This window comes from Bombina bombina, chromosome 7 (assembly GCF_027579735.1).
Source record: "Bombina bombina isolate aBomBom1 chromosome 7, aBomBom1.pri, whole genome shotgun sequence".
Classification (NCBI taxonomy): domain Eukaryota; kingdom Metazoa; phylum Chordata; class Amphibia; order Anura; family Bombinatoridae; genus Bombina; species Bombina bombina.
The window spans coordinates 226030680-226052366 of NC_069505.1; the positions used below are offsets into that span (position 1 = coordinate 226030680).

Below are 21687 nucleotides of genomic sequence, written 5' to 3' on the forward strand. Positions count from 1 at the left end.
TGACCATGCTGTGAACCTACCAATTTAAAGCCAAATTCAAGTGAGAGGTAATACACTTTCAAGCCATAAAGATTACTTCCATGTAAAGAATTTAAGAGGAAATCTTTGGGGTTTGAATACTAAACGAAGGCACATTTTTAATATGTTGTTTAAAGTTGCTTATTACAAAACAAAAAAACAATAACAGTGTGTAGTTTTACATTGCAACATAAAAGATATTTATTGTATTTCACTGCAAAGCAAATTCCATATCTTTGAGTGAATCTTTAAATACAATGATATTTCAGATTCCACAAATTTTCAAAGTCTTTTAATTTCATTTTACACTCTAGTCAATATAAACCTGTAAGAGAACTCTAGACCAGGGCTGCAACCTTGCTTGTGGATTGTGCCAAGAAATCTCAAATCTCCATGTGGTGACATTCAGATATATTAAACATTGGTTAACCCCCCTAAGCATACTCTTTTTTAAACTTTAAATTGTTTAAGGGACTTGCAATATATTTATATATATATATATATATATATATATATATATATATATATATATATATATATATATAATTATATATAAGGGACTTGCAAAATATATATATATATATATATATATATATATATATATATATATATATATATATATATATATATATATAAATATATATATATATATATGTGTGTGTGCATTTGTTTATATAAATGTGTATGTGTTTGTATATATATATATATATATATATACCCACACACATTTATGCACACACACATATATATATATATATATAGATACTCACACACACACATATACTGTATATATACGTATATACACACACACATACATATATATGTATATATATATATATATAGATACACACAAACATATATATATATACATACACACACGTATGTATATATATATATATATGTACACACACATACACATATATATGTGTGTGTGTGAATAAATTGTTCATTTTTTATGCCACATGAAAAAAATAATAATAACATTTTAGAAAGTTAAGGTCTGCAGTGGTTTAGAATGTGTGATTAGGACTGCATGCTGCAATAAAGAATTTGGATGAAAATGTGCCAAAATTCAGTCAATAGCTTGAAATATTTGACATATTGACATAATTTTATTAAGATAATGCACTTAAATATATATTTCTATTTTTGATTACATATATATTATTTTTAATGTAATTTAGAAAAAAAATAAGGAAAACATAATTGTCAACTTAAACAAAATATAAATTTAATTTTTATAAAAAAATAACACGTAATGCTTTCATTTTAAGCATTTTTTTTAAAAGTAACCAAAATAATATTATTATTTTTGAATTATCTGTATAAAGAACAGCTATAAAAAATAAAAACTATAAAATAAAATATAAATATTTACATATACATATATATATGTTTTCTCATTTGATATAGGTCACTCACATTAAGTGTTTGTCCTTCCAATCTTCAATGTTGCGTTCTCCTATCACACCAGCCAGAACTTCAGAAGTTGATGGCATTACCACCTCTCAAAATTCCCCAAACCAGAAGGAATCACTGCCACTGTCAGAAAACCACATTCAGTTAATTTCCAGTCACCAAATTCATGTAAAACCAAATCCATCCATTAACTTCTCATTTGTAAAATAAAAAATATATAGAAATATAATTTTGAAAATAATTTTGGAAAAAATATATATATGTTTATGGTGTAGAGTAAATTAAAATGTAAAGATATTTGGGCCTAAGAGGGAGATGTAATGCCCAACCGGTCTTTTCTGCCACTGCTGCAGTTAAGAAAACTTAACAGCTAGTCAAGTCATCATCCAAGGGAGCCTATTTGCTGAGCAACAGTGGGGCTCTGTGGTTTGCCTCACACTTGACAGTAAGTTATGAGCCCTTTGTGAGCACAAGGGAAGGAAAACAGAGATCGGAATTTGGCAGGAAAATATAATACAGAATTCTCCTGTCTATGGAACCTGAATTTTTTTTCCTTTGGTGAAAACAATCAAGCATTGTTGAAAGAAAGAAAAGCAACTTTGACAGATGAAATATAGAGAGGCCCCTTTTAGGATAACAGTAAACAAAGCACTATTGAGGCCAGATCTTTTCTGTCATTTCTAAAGATAGTTTTTTTTCCCTCTCTTTCTTTCTGTGAGCTGAGAGTTTATAGAAAAAAAAAGAGTTCAGATTTAACAAATCAAGTGTAAAATCTCTCACAGTCCTCAATAACCCTATCTTTGCCAGTTGTTATTTCAAATGTTCTGACCGCCCCACGTGTGCAATGATAGATTTAATGACGACCAGTGTAATAAAATAAGAACTTTGTGAGGGACTATCACACATTATCTAGAGAAAGGGTGCACAATAAGTAGATGACTTGAATAAAGTACTAAGGACAGCCTGGAAGACAAGCCAAAAAAGTACTATTGTTTATAATAAAGAGCTAATTTTGTCTGAGACAGGAAAAGAGAACACTGGAGATCACTCAATAGAAATATGAAAGGAAGGAACCATTCTTGGGTATTGTTGGATGTCTCTTTAAGCTGGTTGGTTTTCAGTGAGGTCATGGTTGGCATGTGTCTAGTATAACTATAGTTTGGACATCTGGCTTGTCAGCAAACAGAAGACTACTTTCTCTAAAATAATCTGAATGTCTTTTTCTTTTAAAATCCAAAAATAAGCACTCAAGCTAGTTTTAGTCACCCAAATTGGGAATCAAAGAAATGAAGAATGTTTATGTGCACTAAAACTGCATTAATTTCATGAATGGATATAATTTCTTAGCTGGTTACCTTGGTTGTTACATTTTACACCTGGTTTATAAACATATTACATAACTTTACAATATTTATATCAATGAACACCACCCTTAGACCCTTAGGTAAGGTCACCACCTTTCTTAGAAATGGCCATGCTAATTAAAATAAATGCATAAAGAATTATGCAGCAACATTCAGAAACTTAAGCATGTAAGAATGGTTTTAAATAACTGATTATTTCCAAAAACTTTAAATATGTTTTACTAAAAAAGAACATTGATTTCTACATTTATTCTTTATTATCCAAATTGATTTGAACCTTACAAAAATGCTGACCATGCTGTAAAATACTAACTGCATGGTACCTTACTCTCATCTACTAAAAAATAAAATTAAACTAATATCTAGCTACAAAAAATAGTACACTGCTTTCATAACATATTTCAAGAACATGTTAAGATACTATAAAAATCGTCTATGTGCTGTACCAGATTTATTTATCTGAATTTAATAAAAAAAATGTATGGAAACGTATGCTAATTTGCTTCTGACATGACCCAAATTATATATGTAATACGCTTAAGTTCCCAACCCTACATGTGTCAAGAAAACTGTGCCTTAAATTATTGTACAGAAAGTCAGAAGCAAGACATATATCTAAATAACTACTTAGCGAAACCTGTTTGTTTTGTTTTTTTAGAGAAACCAATTACTTTTATGGTTGACTTATGTGTATTTGCCCACTGCTGTGATAAGTATAATGTATAAGATATACTTATATAAGGTTTTTAGGCTATAACAAAGCAAAAGTAAATAAAATAGTCACATAGCAATGATTTATCCAAAACATTTTGAAGGGAAAATAATCTCCAGTCATTAACTGCAAGTTGTGTGAAGTCATACTCTATACTGCTTTTTGTATGTGTAGCCTCATATACAGGGGTGGTTCCTCAACATGAAATTGCCTTTTCGCAAAGCCTTGATTGAGTGTGTATATGTTTGCCAGATGCCTGCCAATTGTTTTGCAGTTATGACTGACATGAGTTTCAGACATGACTGGGACACTTAAAACCATATGTTTTGCAGCCAGTTCAGTAATTGTTAACATTTTAAAAACGTAGAAAGGGACCACAAGCCAATAAAGTCCCAGTTAGGATCAAATGACACATTGCTTGCACATCATTTGGAAAGCATGAACAGAACACTTTCGTTACACCCATACAAAGTAACAGCTTTCATTGTGTGTCAAGCTGGAATCAAATCAAGCCACACCTAAGCAAGAAGAAATTCTTAAAAGGATGCAAAATAATAGAGATTTCTTTATAGACAACACAAAGTATTTCTGCAATTTGAAGTAGTAGAATCTTAGGAGAATGTGTCCTATAAAGTTTCTATAAAAAGTACAGCCACAAACTTGTAAGTAAAAAAAAATAAAAATGAATGAACAAATTCCTTAGCATTTTTCATCATTAGTCAATGGTTTCCATAGTGATTAGTGTCAATTCTGTTTTGGCATACTATATCTTGTAAGAAAATTATTCTCCTGATTTTAAACATTTTCACTCTGCATATTATAAATCAAAGTTGCCATTGTTTTTTTTTTCTTTTATTAAATCCTAAAAAAAGTGACAACTAATTCTATTTATTTAAACAGGCAGTCAAGTCCAAAAAAACTTTCATGATTTTAACAGGGCATGTAATTTTAAACAACTTTCCAATTTACTTTTATCACCAATTTTGCTTTGTTCTCTTGGTATTCTTAGTTGAAAGTTAAACCTAGGAGGTGCATATGCTAATTTCTTAGACCTTGAAGGCCGCCTCTAATCTAAATGCATTTTGACAGTTTTTCACCATTAGAGGGCGTTTGTTCATGAGTTTCATATAGATAACATTGAGCTCATGCACATGAATTTACAGAGGAGTGAGCACTGATTGGCTAAAATGCAAGACTGTCAAAAGAACTGAAATAAGGGGGCAGTCTGCATAGTCTTAGATACAAGGTAATTACAGAGGTAAAACGTGTATTAATATAACTGTGTTGGTTATGCAAAACTGGGGAATGGGTAATTAAGGGATTATCTATCTTTTAAAACAGCAAAAATTCTGGTGTTGACTGTCCCTTTAATCACTTCTACATTATCCAAAAGGCTGCAGGGAAACAAATATTTTTCATGTTTGTTTTCGATGAAAAAAATAATTATTTTACTTGTTTTAATTTATATATCCCATTAAAAAATCATTTATATAAAAAAATTCTTAATATACATTTACTATCAGTTTATTAATATCCTGTTAATTCAGCAGTAGCTTATATTCTAGTTGAGTACCATTAGTGAGTATGTAGGTTTGTAATATTCTTATCTGTTTTCTTGTACTGTGGTAGTTGAAGCATTCCAACCAAAATCAAAATTTACATGGGTGCATTTCAGTTTTGAATAGAAGCATTTTTTTCAAAATATATATTAAAGCAAAAATGCTTCTAGTAAAAGGTATAGCTGTTTCAAGAGTGTACCAGCATTGTAAACACAGCACTTACTCAGAGAGGCTAAGGTGCTTGTATGTGGTGGTAATGACTCAATTCACATCACTGCTGACATGATACAAGCCCCACTGGTGCGCTGAGCAGCTGCAATATTTAAAATGCTGATGCATTACGAATATCTAGCTATGCTTCTCATGCACATTCAGAGAAAAAAAGTCATATCTTTTACTAAAAGCATTTTTGGTAATATATATATATATATATATATATATATATAATCTTAAGGTGATGGTAGTAGCACTCCTGGTAAAGCTGAGAGGCCCAAATTGGCCCACAGAGCACCGGGAGCACTCCAGATGTAAATACAATGCAGTTGAAGAAGTAGTCACTCACAGGGTCTTGTATCCAAAATACCAAATACATTGGTATTTTGGATACAAGACCCTGTGAGTGACTCCTTCTTCAACTGCATTATATATTTACATATAATGTAAATATGTTTCTTTTTAAAGATGTTAATCTATGTACATTTCAATTTTAAGTGGAATGTCCCTTTAAAGGGGCATTAAGGGACTTGTGATTGTAATGTAAAATGTTTAACTATATCTAGTTAAAAAAAATATATTGCAGTATACGTTCCTTATTCATGTTGTCTCATTTTCCTGTAATTTAATTCTGAAATGTGTGGGCTTTCCAATTCCTAATAAAAGTGGAAGTGCAGAATCCAGACTTTGGTTGCACACTCTATTGACCCATTAATAATTGTCCCTAACTGCTCTCAGCAAAGAAGGAAACCTAGCTTACAAAATGACATTAACCATTGTTTTATGGACAATAAAACGTTACACTTTTTTCAGTATTTAAAGGGATACTAAACCCAATTTTTTAATGATTCAGATAGAGCAGCAATTTTAAGCAACTTTCTAATTTACTCCTACTATCAATTTTTCTTAATTCTCTTGCTATCTTTATTTAAAAAGCAGGAAATTTAAACCTTAGGAGCCAGCCCATTTTAGGTTCACACCCTGGATAGCGCTTGCTAATTGGTGGCTACATTTAGCAAACCAATAAGCAAGCATAACCCAGGTTCTCAACCAAAAATGGGCCGTTTCTTAAGCTTTACATTCCCGCTTTTTAAATAAAGATACCAAGAGAATGAAGAAAAATTGATGATAGGAGTAAATTAGAAAGTTGCTCAAAATTGCATGCTCTATCTGAATAATGAAAGAAAAAATGTGGGTTTAGTGTCCCTTTAAATATATAGAGAGAGTAATTTAAACAAAATCTACACATTATTTTCAGTTGTATCTTTGTCTTTGATTCTAATAAGGATTTATTTAGGGCCATATTACAGGTGTAGCCGTATTTAAGGATCCTGTAGAAATAAGCTTTTTGCGCGCATCGGGTAGCGCTCATATTACAAGTTGAAAGTAAATTGTTTTCACACGAGCGCTAAGCTGATGCGAGTAAAAAGACAAACTTAGAACATTATGTACAATAACTTATTCACCCATAGAAGCAAAAACATTTGGAGAAAAAAATGAACACCTTACTTGCGCACAAACACGATTGCATATTCTCAAGTGCGCTAACCGACATGAAAATATGAATATTTCATATTTCAATGTTCATCACATAACAGAATCTGTTCTATTTATTCATAAATACATATTTCTACATATATCTGATGGTATTTTGGTACAATATATATCTATACCTATATATATATGCATGATTATATATAGGTGTAGATATATACAGATATATATAGAAATTTCTACATATAAATAAATAGAACATATTCTGCTATGTGCAGAATATTGGAATGTAAAATATTTACAGTAAATACATAGTTAATCACTTTACTACATATGAATATTGCATAAATATGCTTTTACATGTATTAATCTAAATATATATATATATACTGTATATATATATATGTCTGTATGTGTGTACATATGTATTTATGCGTTTATATATTTATGCCTGTAAATACATATATTCACATAAAAATACATCTGTACAGGCACATATTATATATATATATATATATATATATATATATATATATATATATATATATATATATATATATATATATACATATTTAGACATGTATGTGTATGTTTCTCTATGTTAAAGCCATTTGTCTGCCTTTTTTTAATAATATCTGAGCCCTCATATTTTTGAGCCCTTATAGCTTTTTTGTGCATTTTTTTTATTAATTATTAGATAGTGTTATTATGAGTGTAACTGTACTTTATAATGTATTTGTGATGTGTTTTGTGCAACTTTTTTGTTTCATGAAACAGTTAACCAGAGCTCTGAAAATGTGGTAATCATTCTAGCGTATATCACTATTCACATTTATTTTTAACTTATAATATGTGCACTTACCCGACACACGAAAACACCAATAAAAAAACCTTTTTGTCGCTCATAACTGTTAGCAATCCACTCGTATTCTGGCCCTTAGTGTTTAATGTCCCTTTAAAAAATCATAAGCTAATAGTTTTGCATGCTTATCCTGCATAAACCCTTAATAATAATAATATTATGGTAAATTATCTTGCATACATTATAACAAAAACTATACTATCACTGTCATTATAGGTGTTTGTCTAAAAGAGTGACTTCTGTCTCTGATGCAGTTAGGTGTACTGTACCTTTAAGAAAGTCTAGAAGATCAATTAGGCCTTAATTGCAATAGTCTATATTAGCTCTTTGTTTGTAGCATGAGGTTGCTTGTTTATTAAGTTAATTCCTCTTACTCTGGCAATTACTATTTGGACATACTGGTTTGATTTCTGCTTCCCCTGACTATGTTTCTGTTTAACCCTTTGTTTGGACTGACTTGGTTTATGACGTTAGCTTGTTTGTGGACTCTGCATTTGTTTAATGATTTTGTGCTGTTTTTCACTGTGAGGCCTCGACCCAGACTGTCTGACTTAGATTACCTTAAAGGACCAGTAAACACAATATATTTGCATAATCAACAAATGCAAGATAACAAGACAATACAATAGCATTTACTCTGAATTTCAAATGAGTAGTAGATTATTTTCTAACACATTTCAAATTTATGCATATTTCCACTTCCCCTGTACCATGTGATAGCAATCAGCCAAACACAAATGCATATACGTATAGTCTTAGTTCTTGCACATGCTCAGTAGGAGCTGGTGACTCAAAAAAGTGTAAATATAAAAGACTGTGCACATTTTTTTTTAATGGAAGTAAATTGGAAATTTCTTTAAAATTACATGCTGTATCTGAATCATGAAAATGTAATAAAACCTGAGTGTCCCTTTAACTCTGGATTCCCCTGCTATCACAATATCTGCATTTAAGTATCTTATGCAAGTTTATATTAGTCTGGATAGTGAGACTAAACTTTTTCAAATGAGCTGATTAAAGTACTTGAGAGAGTTTGGCTACTAGGTTTAGTCTCATTGCTTTCATACCACTGGCCTTTGTTTGAACACTGTGTTTACACCCAGTGCTCTAGTAAGGGTTTATAGTGAGCTGGGCCTCTCAGCCATTGATTTCAGCTTGTTTCATTCTGAAACATCAGCACTCCACCTGACACCGAGAAGAAGCGTGCTCAGATAGGAAAGTGATTTGCAGTTTGTTACAATCACATTTTTCAGTCCCCTAAAACACTGATTAAAGGGACAATTAAACACTGAATACTTTTCCTGCACCTCACTTTAATTATGGGTGCTGTCATTTTGGAACTTAAGTTTCACTGCAGGTATCTGCTGCACATGTGAAAACACTGGAATGCAGTGAAATCAAGATTTAAGCATTACGGCACCCATGACAAGAGGGAGGTGTGGACTAGCATCAATAGTATGCTTAGAATATGAGTTTAGTGTTTGATGTCCTATTCAGTTTTACATTATTATGTTATCTTTCGAATAAAATTATTATATTGGAGGTTTATTTAGTAATATCAGGTCGAGACACAGATGATCGTCAATGCTAAAGTTAGGTCTGCTATATACTATAAGCAGGGATGTATTGCAGATCTCTCCAAGATGACAATTTTTATCCTAAACTCTTGGCATTTCAATAGGTGAAGACAATAAATAGCTACAGCTTCTAAAATTACATTAACTACCACTCAACTCTTCATCAGGAACACAAATGCCAACAAAAAATTGGAAAACATCCAGGAGATCCAGAGAAGGGATTTGCTCCTTAGTAAAGCACAATATATTTGTTTAGTTAATATAGTTAATATCCAAGAAGGACTAAAAGGGTGGTGGACATTTTCCAGAAATCTTTGGGTATATTCCACCATGATATCATTATTATAAACATACTGCTAGCCAAGTGCCCAACGCGGCTTTTCTAGGACACCATCTCATTTTATCACAACAGGTGCAGCATGTAAATCTCGCACACATGGAGCATTCTGATTGACTAAAATATTTTGTCAAGTTGATATTGTCTTGAATGTGAATATGACATCAAAGTGTACTGTCTATTTATAGAATACTGAATGATCAGTTATTTAGAATACTTTAAAAACAGCCTTGTCCAACAAAAAGGGCTTTATATGGTCCTCTGTGTTCTTTATCTGAACTACAACTTTACCTCACACCATTTGGAACACACACATTCTCTGACTAATCCCTGCCCTGTTTGTGTTTATCCAGTGCCTATGTCTGTGGGCTTATGTAGGTTATTTTTAAAGGGTCACTAGAGTAAAAATTAAATTTTCATGATTCAGATAAAGTATGCAGTTTTAAGAGTTGAGGTACCAGCTACTACTGTACATGTGCAATAGTTCACAGTGTATACAAGTCGGTGATTGGTTGATTGCTGTTTGTGTTTCATAAGCCACAATTCATACAATGTATGTTATCCTTCCAGATTATGTATTATTTTCTGCATTATACTTTCATTCTTAATCTATACGTTTAATAAGGCCACTTGTTGATGTTGTCTTCTGACAGTGTAGAATGCAACAAATATGGTCAGATGAAGTATAATTTTGTGAGATTACTTGCTAGTAAAGTTTAAGTTATTAATGCTTTGGTGTCCCAGGTCACAGGTGATTTTAACAGTACTCTTGCTCCAGCCCCACTACTGCAGATTGTACTCCCTAATTTACTGTGATGTTTTCTTTAAATGGCTGATGGCTGTCACATGACAGAAGGAGACAGCAAATTGAAGTAAACTTTAAAATTGTCAGAAAAAAACTACTGCTCCTTTAAATTTTGTAAGTAAGTGATATTGTCTCTATTTTTCTAAGTTTGACTGATATAGTATATACATTTATTTTGATAAATTGCATTTTTAATAATCACCAGTCTTGTGAAGAAAAGAAAAATAGATATCACATTTAAAAAGACCCCACTTTAAATCTATTACCTATTAGGAACTTAAACATAGTTAAAGGAATAGAGTTTACAATATATTTTTTACCTCTCTGGGCCCTTGGAAGTCCTTGTGGTATTTGAAAGTTCTGTTATCAGAAATACAAGTTTGATGTCAATAAATGCCCAGGTCACAATCCACCTTTAAACTTAAAGCGAAAGTCGATCCTAGCATTGTACAAACGCTAGGATTGACTATTAAAACAAATAAAGGGGACTTTCATTCATGAAGTATAAGATACTTTATTTGTTTTCAATCGCTGTTCTCTTTAAAGAGATATGAAACCCAAAATGTTTATTTCATGATTCAGATAGAGTATGCCATTATAAACAACTTTATAATTAAAGGGACAGTAAAGTTAAAATTAAACTTTCATGTTTCAGATAGAGCATGTAGTTTTAAACAACTACCCAATTTACTTCTATTATCTAATTTGATATCTTCTCTTGGTAACCTTAGTTAAAAAGCGTACATAGGTAGCAATGCACTAATGGGAAGCTAGCTGCTGATTGGTTGCTGCACATATGTGCCTCTTCTCATTGGCTCACTTGATGAGTTCAGTTAGCTCCCAGAAGTGCATTGCTGCTCCTTCAACAAATGATATGAAGAGAATTAAACAAATCTGAAAATGGAAGTAGACTGAAAAGTTGTTTAAAATTGTATGTTCTATCTGAATCACGATTGAACATTTCTGGGTTTCATATCTCTAACTTCTATTATGATTTTTTCACCCTGTTCTCTTGGTATCTTTTGTTGAAAAGCAGGGACATATGCTTAGGAGCCGGCCCATTTCTGGAGCACTATATGGCACCATTTTTGTAAGATTGTTATCCATTTGCAAGAGCACTAGAGGGCAGCACTATTTCCTGCCATGTAGTGCTCCAGATGCCTACCTAGGTATTTCTTCAACAAAGAATATCATGGGAACAAAGCAAATTTGGTAATAGGAGTAAAATGGAAACATTTTTTAAATGGCATACTCTGAATCAGAAAATAAATGTTTTGGGTTTCATATCCCTTTAAAAACTGGTATTAACAGCAAATATCTCTAATAAAGTCTAGGTAGAATGTTGTTAAGAACAATTGTAAAAGTTACAACTGCAAAAAGACCTAGCTCAAAATGTGATAAAGCAGGGCTTGACAAACCCAGAAGCCAGAAAACCAACGGCTCCTAGAATGTTACTCCTGGCTCATAACCTTTTGGGTTTTTCTCCATATATCTATATACAAATATTACTGTTTGGCTGATTAAATGGTCTCTGGCTCCTAAATATTCATCATCATCATACTATGTTTGTACATTTCATGATACATAAAATCACAATACTATTTAATTTTGATGCTTTGAATTATAAATGTATTCCATAAAAGGTTTGTCCGATAGCAGCAGACTACATTTGTATTTATTTATTTTTAATTCATTCATTCATTTTTGTTTGATGATTATAGGTACATAATGACAAATATGGATACTGGTAGAGTGGTAGGCAAAAGGAAGCAGACTGTGTGCGACCTCTGGTGGAGGGGCCTGGTCTGAAGTCATGTAAAAACTCTACAATATGTCTTATAACTTTTAGGTGTCACATGTTATCCCTATTGAGATTAGGCCCTGGCTAATCAAGACATTGGGGGATATTTATCAAGCCGTCAACTGCAAATATGCTGGAATTCCGCAGCGTAATTGTTGGAAGCTTGATCCGACTTAGTTATCATCAAAGCCTACAGACCGTCAAAAGTTGAAATCTGTGACATAACATACGATTCGCCGGTCTCAATGCGACACAGATTGATGCTTACGTCATTACAGATTTTCCGAAATAGGATGAGAGCTCAATCCTATTGGCTGATTGGAACAGCCAATAGGATGAGAGCTGCTCAAACCCTATTGGCTGAATGGAACAGCCAATAGGATTTTAGTGGCTCTAATCCTATTGGCTGATTGGAACCTTTCAGCCAATAGTAATGCAAGGGACTCCATCTTGGATGACGTCACTTGCATTCAAGTTCCAGTTTACGGCGGTGACCGTATTGAAGAGGATCTCCGCACCGGATGTCTTCGGGATGGACCCGCTCCACGCCGGATGGATGAAGATAGAAGATGCCGTCTGGATGAAGACTTTGCCGGCTGGATGAAGATGGAAGAGGCCGCCAGGATGAAGACTTCTTGCCGCCTGGATGAAGACTTCTTGCCGGCTGGATGGATCCTTCAAGCGGAACTTCAAGAACTGTAAGTGGATCGTTGGGGTTAGTGCTAGGTTTATTTAAGGGTTTTTTGGGTGGGTTTTATTTTTAGAGTAGGGTCAGGGCAGTAAAAGAGCGAAATGCTGTTTTAAGGGCAATGCCCATACAAATGCCCTTTTCAGGGCAATGGGGAGCTTTGGTTATTTTAGATAGGGTTTTTATTTAGGGGGATTAGTTGTGGGAGGGGTGGGTTTTACTGTTGGGGGGTGTTTGTATTATTTTTACAGGTAAAAGAGCTGATTTATTTGGGGCAATGCCCCACAAAAGGCCCTTTCAAGGGCCATTGGTAGTTTAGTGTAGGATAGGTTTTTTTATTTTGGGTGGGCTTTTTTATTTTGATAGGACTCTTAGATTAGGTGTAATTCTTTTTTATTTTTGATAATGTGGTTTGTTTGTTTTTCGTAATTTAGTGTTTTTTATTTTTTGTAACTTAGCGTTTATTTTTTTGTAATTTAGTCATTTTTAAAGGTTAAATAGTAGATTTAAATAAAAAAAAATTAATAAGTAATTTAGTTAATTTAATTGGTAGTTTAATTTAAGTGTAGTATAATAGTTAGGGTCGGTTAAGTAATAGTTTAAAATAGTTTATTTTAATTCTACAGGTAAGTTTACATTTATTTTAAGATAAGGATGTGGAAATTTTAATTTCAAGTTAGCGACTTGTTAGGTTTAGGGGTTAATAGCTTAATTTAGTTTATGGTGATGTGGGGGGCTGGAGGTTTAGGGATTAATAGGTTTAGTTAGTGGTGGCGAGGTCTGGGAGCGGCGGGATAGGGGTTAATACATTTATTTAGGTGGCAGCGGGGTCCGGGAGTGGCGCGATAGGGGTTAATACATTTATTTAGGTGACGGCGGGGTCCGGGAGCGGCGTGATAGGTGTTAAACATTTTAGTATAGTGGCGGCATTTAGTGACAGGGTATAAATAAAGTTGGTAAAAAGCCGAATAGCAGCGAGATCAATGACTGCTAGTTAACAACAGTCTGATGTTCATTGCCCCATACTTTTTGCCGGCTTTTTTATAAATATGGAGATTGTATTCAGGTACGCGGCCTTAGACAAATACAAATGGAACAAAATAGGAGACAAACAAATACAACATAAAAATAAAATGAAGGCATTGTTAAAAGATTGACTTAAAGGGACATGAAACCCAAATATTTACATTTTTGTTTTTGTTTTCATGATTCAGAAAGAGGATACAATTTTAAACAACTTTCCTGTTGTCTTCTACCATCAAATTAGCTTAATTTTCTTGGTATCCATTGTTGGAGTAGCAGCAATGCACTACTAGGAGCTAGCTGAACACAAAATGACAAGAGGCATATGTGTGCAATCACCAATTACCAGCCAGCTCCCAGTAGTGAATTGCTGCTCTTCATCCTACCTTGGTATGCTTTTCATCAAAGAATAGCAAGAGAAGGAAGCAAATTAGATCATAGAAATAAACTGTAATGTTGTTTAAAATTGCATGCTCTATCTTTACTGTCTCTTTAATTTTCTATTTCAAACATGTTTCTGAGAAATTCATATACATTTACTGACCTGCTAACGCTTAATTCTGTATTTGTTTCTGAACCCCAATAAATCCCTTTGTAGTACTTCATACTTAACCACTCATAGGGGCCGATTTCTCATTTGTCTGCTCAGCGGATCATGTACGACAGCAATCGATGTATGAGGACAACATACGCTGTTGGCATTTATCATTTATAATTACACAAGCAGTTCTTGTGATCTGCTTGTGCAATGCTTCTCGTTAAGGATCGGGCGGATTGATGTCCGCAGCCTCAGAGCAGGTGGACCAGTTATGCTTACGCTGCATCATAACTGCGGTTTCCGGGCATCAAGCTCCATTCAGAGCTTGATAATTGGGCCCCAAAGTATGTGTATGAAAAAGTACACTCTAATCATATGGTTGGCTGGAAATTCTGACAACGATACCAATAAATACAAATAATCAGATTAACGCACAAAAGCTTAAAAGCGTTTCAGTTACCTGTTGATGCAAGTCGTCAGAAGCTGTTGTATCTTAAGCACTCTGAAATACTCAACATTTTTGTCTTTGTTACCAAATCAAACTATTTTATTTGTCTTTAGCAATTTAATGTTTTTTTCTTTCTGTAACATAATTTGCAATACACCAGATCAGAAGCATTGGTTTGACTCTGTGATCTGCAAAGTGTGTTTTTCCACACTCAGAATAGACTACCTTTTGAGTCAAGGTTGTGACCCATAATGATTTAACAACTTCACTGCTCAGAAACAAATTCCCCAAATCACAGAAGACAGTAACACAGTCAGGACACAGTTCTCCCTTTCAGCACTCGTGTATGTTTTTATAGGGTAAAGAGGAAAGGAATAATATATATGGAATGCTAAGGACAATATAAAACCACTGAATCAGAACAAAATCTTTTTTGTATGACCCATAATAGAAATCAACATTAGCATCTTTGTTTGCTTAAGTAAACACCAGAAATTTGGTTCCACACAACACCATCTGTGTTACTTTTTTTCTGAAAAGCTTTTTAACATTTTGGAGAACTGAATGGTTATTGAGAAAAAAATTGATGTTATGCATAATTTGTTTAACATTTTACTCATCTGTCACTATTAAAAGGAGAGTAAACACCTTAAGATTTTTATATAAAATGTTCAGTTATGTATAATAAAGCATCTTTGTATTATACTTTCATTATTTGTTTTGCTCCCTTTTCATGTAATTTAGCTCTGAAAAGTGAGCCATTTCTAATTTTTAAAACTTTAAATGCACCTGCTGACTTTTCAAAGCTAACCCTGCTTCATATTTGCCCCTAATTGACTTTATTAGATAACAGCTGCAAAACAGTTTGCTTTATACTAACTTTATGCAGACTAAAGTCCAGATCGACTCCTTTGAAATAAGACAAATGTTGGGTGAAGTTTGGCTACTGAAAAATAATTGCCGTAAAGAAGGATGTTAATTTGTTTTAAAAATGTTAAGACTTGGCTGATATGTAATACAGCAACACAACAGAAATGTAATTACAAAGCGTTTACTGCCCTTTAAGTGAACATTGTGGTTTTTATAGATCAATGTATTACAAGGAAATCTATAGAAAGACACAGGTGTTGTCACTGCAGGTAATGTCACCATAGAGTACCATAACCCCTACTGTGCAGAGCCAGCCTCTAAAACTAATTAACAAATGATTTTGGTGGACGATCTTAGGAGTCTCATTTATATAACGTATGAATAGCTCTTTATACCTCAAGATGCATCCATTTTAAAAATTTAAAAACAAAAATTAGAGTCTGTTTGTTGCATCAAAGATTTTATGGTCACTTCTATGCTCCATTAAAAGGACATTAAAAGGACATTAAACACTAAATAAATGCTAGAATGAAGAATTCAAAGAAAAGATTAGTCTGAGAATAACATGTAGATGTATTTTATAAAGTTTCATTAGCTGTTTAAATATCGACAAAATAAGTGTAAAGTTTTAGTGTCCAAAAAATAGTTGGAACTGCCATGTTGTAACTTAGGTTACCTTATCTGCTGTGGCCAATTAGAGACAGATATAAATAGGTCACCGGAGTGTTCTGCACTTTAATTTTTAACAGGAACGGAAAAGCTCAATTTCAGAATGGAATTACAGAAAAAGGGGACAAACTAAAATGAAAGTATATTGCAGAAGTTTTTTTACATATATACAATTTATCATTTTATATTACCATCTCAACATGTTTAATGTCCCTTAAAAGCACAAAAATAAAATGTTCTTTAGCATTACTTCATTTTAAGACAATAGTCAATAGTACATAATGTATTGCTGCTTCTGAGAATGACATAATTTATGAGACAATCGAGGATGACATACTTGCATGTCCACCAATAACCCACTATCTGCTCATTTCCATTGAGTCATTAAAGATGGAGCCATAATGGAGCCTTGGCTAAAGCCTGCCACTTCCACCTTAAAAACATCTCTAAAATTAGACTTACGCAAGACACAACTAAGATTTTAATCCACTCTCTCATCCTTTCCCTCCTTGATTATTGCAACTCTGTCCTCTTTGGTCTCCCCAGCTGCTGCCTAGCTCCTTTACAGTCCATAATGAATGCCTCTGCCAGACTCATCTTCCTTACACGTCGCTCTTCATCTGCTGCACCTCTCTGCCAATCCCTTCACTGGCTTCCTCTTGGCTCTAGGATTAAACACAAAATTCTCACTCTGACATACAAAGTCCTCAACTGCACTGCTCCCCCCCATATCTCAGACCTTGTCTCCAGATACTCTCCCTCCCGTCCCCTTCGCTCTGCTCATGACCTCCTACTCTCCTCCTCTCTTGTTACCTCTTCACACTCCCATTTACAGGACTTCTCCAGACTGGATCCCATCTTGTGGAACTCTCTGCCTCACTCCACAAGACTCTCCTCTAGTTTTGAAAGTTTCAAGCGCTCCCTAAAGCCTCTACTGTTCAGGGATGCATACGACCTACACTAACCATTCTTTATACCAGTTCCTCTCCTCCATTGCTATCTCCTGAACCCCCTTAGCATGTACAGTAAGCCTAAGAGCCCAGCTGTTTGTAGATCACCTTCTTAAGAGCTGACTACAACAGTGCAACTCTCGGCAGGGCCCTCTACCCATTTGATCCCTATAACTGTTTTGTTGCACTCCGCATTTGTTTATAGTGCTGCAGAATCTCTACAAATAACCGATAATAATAATAATAAGCTACTGAAGTTGGCGACAGCTAAACGTAGTTTACTGCTCCATTTTAGTACCAGGATTCCATTGAAATATTATGCGCATTGCATGCTCTTGATCTTTTCGTGTATGTGTAAGTTAACACTGTTTCAACGCTTCCTTCCGATGCCGGATTTCTTAAAAATCACGCCCTAACAAGTTAGTTACTATGGTAACACAACCTTACACTATAAAAGTTACGTTTAACGTCTGCGTTCCTTACCTGTGATTGCATCTAGAGCGAAAAACACAGGAGTTATGTGGGTCACAAAACAAAGATACTCTGAATTTATAAAAAAAATAAAAAAAAATATTTAAGGAAAAACATTTTTTTTTCGTTTTATTACATTTTTAAATGTATTAATATATGTAATATTTAGTGCTGCCCTAGGCATAGGCTTAGTTGGGATTGTGGAGATATGTGCTTGATTGTAATTGTTATATGTAAAATATGTAAATACATATTGATATTTAAATAGAAACATAACTAGTGCTATACCTGGGTGAGCAATAAATATTACATATAACAATAAATGTATAAAGTGAAACACTTGCATTGTTTGCTAACTTTAAGATCTCAATGGAAAAGAGGCCTCACAAAGTGTATTTTTCCTTGTTTATACCTAGTTCAGCTGCTGTAATGTTTGTAACCTTATTGACTCCTTCCAACGGTGTAGATTCAATTAAAACCGTGTGTATATTTTCTATGGGATGTATAATTCTTTTTCAGCAGCTAGACCCTGGCTGTCAGTAATGATGTAAAATCATCAGAAAATGTTGATAAGGGTAGCAGCAGTTTTTTTTTCATTTTGCAACCTCGCACAAAACCATTTATGGCTCAATGGAAACGAGCCGTGTGTACGGCTAAGGAGCTGTCAGGTGTGCAATTTTTAACCCTTTTGGGAATGTTAAATGGATAGGACTATTTAAAGTAATGATATTACAAATTTGAATAAAATTAGGCAAACTTAGGTAAGATAAATGGTTAAGAGATGATTGCGTTCTGTAAATGCAAACTGGTCGTTAAAGTTGTCCTTTGTAACCAGTTTACATGACCCAAGTTAGGCCTAGTTTCCATTGAGGTGGTAAATTGTGTAAACTGGTGATAAAACATTTATCTCCATTAAAGTCTATAAAGATTTTTTAAAGGGACATTATACACTCATTTTTTCTTTGCATAAATGTTTTGTAGAGGATCTATTTATATAGCCCATAAAGGTTTTTTTTAAATAAATGTATAGTTTTGCTGATTTTTAAATAACATTGCTCTGATTTTCAGACTCCTAACCAAGCCCCAAAGTTTTATGTGAATACTGTCAGCTACCTTCTCCAGCTTGCTCCTGTTTGTGTAAAGGGTCTTTTCATATGCAAAAGAAGGGGGAGGGGGGGGGAGTGTCTTATTTGCCACTTGCAGTGGGCTTTCCAGCTACCTTTTCAACAGAGCCAAACTGTCAGCTTCTAAGTAAGTTTTTAAACAGTTTTATACTGGATTTTTATATCAGTATCTGTGCATCTTATTCTTTATAGTAGTGTCTATTACATGCAGTTATATGAAAATGAGTGTATACTGTCCCTTTAAGTTACCACCAGTTTTCAAACTTTACATCCTCATTGGAAACTTGGCCTTAATTGGAAATAGGCCGACTTGCTAAGCTGTATATGGACAAATACATGATTTGCAGATGCCTTTAAAAGGACAGTAAACATCTTTATTTACAAAAAAATCTGAATTTTTCCAATAATTTAACATACTCTGTGAATGTAAAAATTTTATGAATGCATTAACACCTTGTTTGCTGCTCTTGTTTTCAATAGTCCAATGCCAGCTACCACTTGCCTTATTTCACAGAGAAAATCAGGGTTTATTACTGTAGCAGACTATCTGTAGTTAGTGCCATGCTTTTCCAGTTCTCAAAAGAGGAAAACCCAAATTTTTTCAGACTTGAATTACAGGTGGAAAATAAATAATTCAAGTATATTGCAAAGCTATTTTACTAGTCACACGTATATTGAAAAGCTATTTTACTAGTCACACGTATATTGAAAAGCTATTTTACTAGTCACAAGTATATATTCACAGAATGATGTAAATGCATTTATGATTGGATGATGGCTGTCACATGGTATGTATATGCAATTGTGATTGGCTGATGGCTTTCACATGGTACAAGGGGGAGTGGAAATAGACATCATTTAAAATTGGCAGAACAAAATCAACTACGAAGAATTTTTCTACTAGAATTTCTAGAATTGTTACTTGGACTAACAGTTTTGGCATGCTGTGGGGGGCAGGTGGATATATTAATGCTACCCCCCTTTAAACTAATAAAGGGGGGTAGCATTAATATATCCACCTGCCCCCCACAGCATGCCAAAACTGTTAGTCCAAGTAACAATTCTAGAAATTCTAGTAGAAAAATTCTTCGTGCCATGAGCACAAATGCTCGCAGCTTAGGAAATAAATTACCTGAACTCATTTCAATAATGACTAGGGACAACTTGGATTTAGTAGCTATAACAGAAACATGGTACAATGATTTGCATGACTGGGACATAGTCATACCTGGATACAGGTTATTTAAAAAGAACAGAGTAGGAAAGAAAGGTGGAGGAGTTGCTTTGTATGTAAATGAAAATATAAAGGTTACTGAAATTGTAGGAACAAATGATGAGGTGGAAAGTATTTGGGTGACTTTGGAAATTGGAGATAAAAATGTTTTTAGAATAGGGGTTGTATATAGGCCTCCATTGCAGGATGAAAAACTGGACAATCTGTTATTAGATGAAATAACCAAAATGACCATGAAGGGTAAGGTTATAGTACTGGGGGACTTTAATTTGCCAGATATAGACTGGAAGATTCCTTCTGCTAGATCGGCTAGAAGCAGGTATATTCTTGAATCTCTGCTAGGGGAATCACTTGAACAATTAGTCAAGGAACCAACTCGTAAGGAAGCTATATTAGATCTAATACTTACAAACAGTGATACAGTTTCAGATGTGTCTGTAGGTGAGAACTTAGGATCCAGTGATCATCAATCTGTTTGGTTTAGTATTCATGTTCAGGAACTGTACACCCAGACTAAAACAAAAGTTTTAGACTTTAGGACGGCAGATTTTTCATTAATGGGAGAATACCTAAAAAACTATTTAAAGGGGAAAAATCTTATTACAGGGGTTCAAGAACAGTGGGAATTTGTGAAAGGTGCCATTTTAGATGCAACCGCACACTGTATTAGACATGTCTGTAAAAGTAAAAGAAAGCGGAAACCAATTTGGTTTTCCAAAGAAGTAGCACATGCTGTAAAGACAAAAAAGATAGCTTATAAAAATTACAGACACACACAAGCAGATGATGATATGAAAATATGGAGACTCCAACAAAAAAAGACTAAGCAGTTAATTAGGAAGGTTAAAGCTGATGCAGAAGAGAAGATAGCACAGTCAGTAAAACATGGGGACAAAACATTCTTTAGATATATCAGTGAAAGAAGAAAAAATAAGGTAGGAATAGTAAAATTGAAATCAGTTGATGGTAGAATAATAGAAGGAGATAAGCAGATTGCAGACTGTCTCAATGATTACTTCTGTTCTGTTTTCACTAAAGATTGTGAAGATACAATGTCTACATTAAGGGATGCTATGCAAAATAGAAACAAGCTTAACAGTAATCTTTTTACAGAGGATGAGGTTTTGTTAGCATTATCAAAAATAAATGTTACAAAGGCAGTGGGTCCTGATAATATTCATCCAAGGGTTTTAAAAGAACTTTGTTCAGTGCTAACTGTCCCATTAACTGATCTGTTTAATCAGTCACTATTAACAGGAGCTGTCCCAGATGATTGGAGAATAGCAAATGTAATACCTCTTCATAAAAAGGGCAGTAGAGAAGAATCTGGCAACTACAGGCCAGTTAGTTTAACTTCAGTAGTAGGGAAATTAATGGAAAGCCTCTTAAAGGAAAGAATTATGACTTACATAAAGACAAACAATTTAGAGGACCAAAATCAGCATGGTTTTACTTCAGGGAGATCATGTCAGACTAATCTAATTGACTTCTTTGATTATGTAACAAAAGTA

General features: G+C 33.7%; 1 protein-coding gene across 1 annotated transcript in view; it reads right to left on the bottom strand.

The window, feature by feature from the left end:
* The window catches only part of SOX6 (SRY-box transcription factor 6), a 786620-nt gene that overhangs the window by 521215 nt on the left and 243718 nt on the right, over nt 1–21687 (bottom strand). The window contains 1 exon segment of the mRNA XM_053720627.1: nt 1441–1560. Within this exon segment, the coding sequence (XP_053576602.1) occupies nt 1441–1517 (77 nt within the window). The 5' untranslated portion in view covers nt 1518–1560.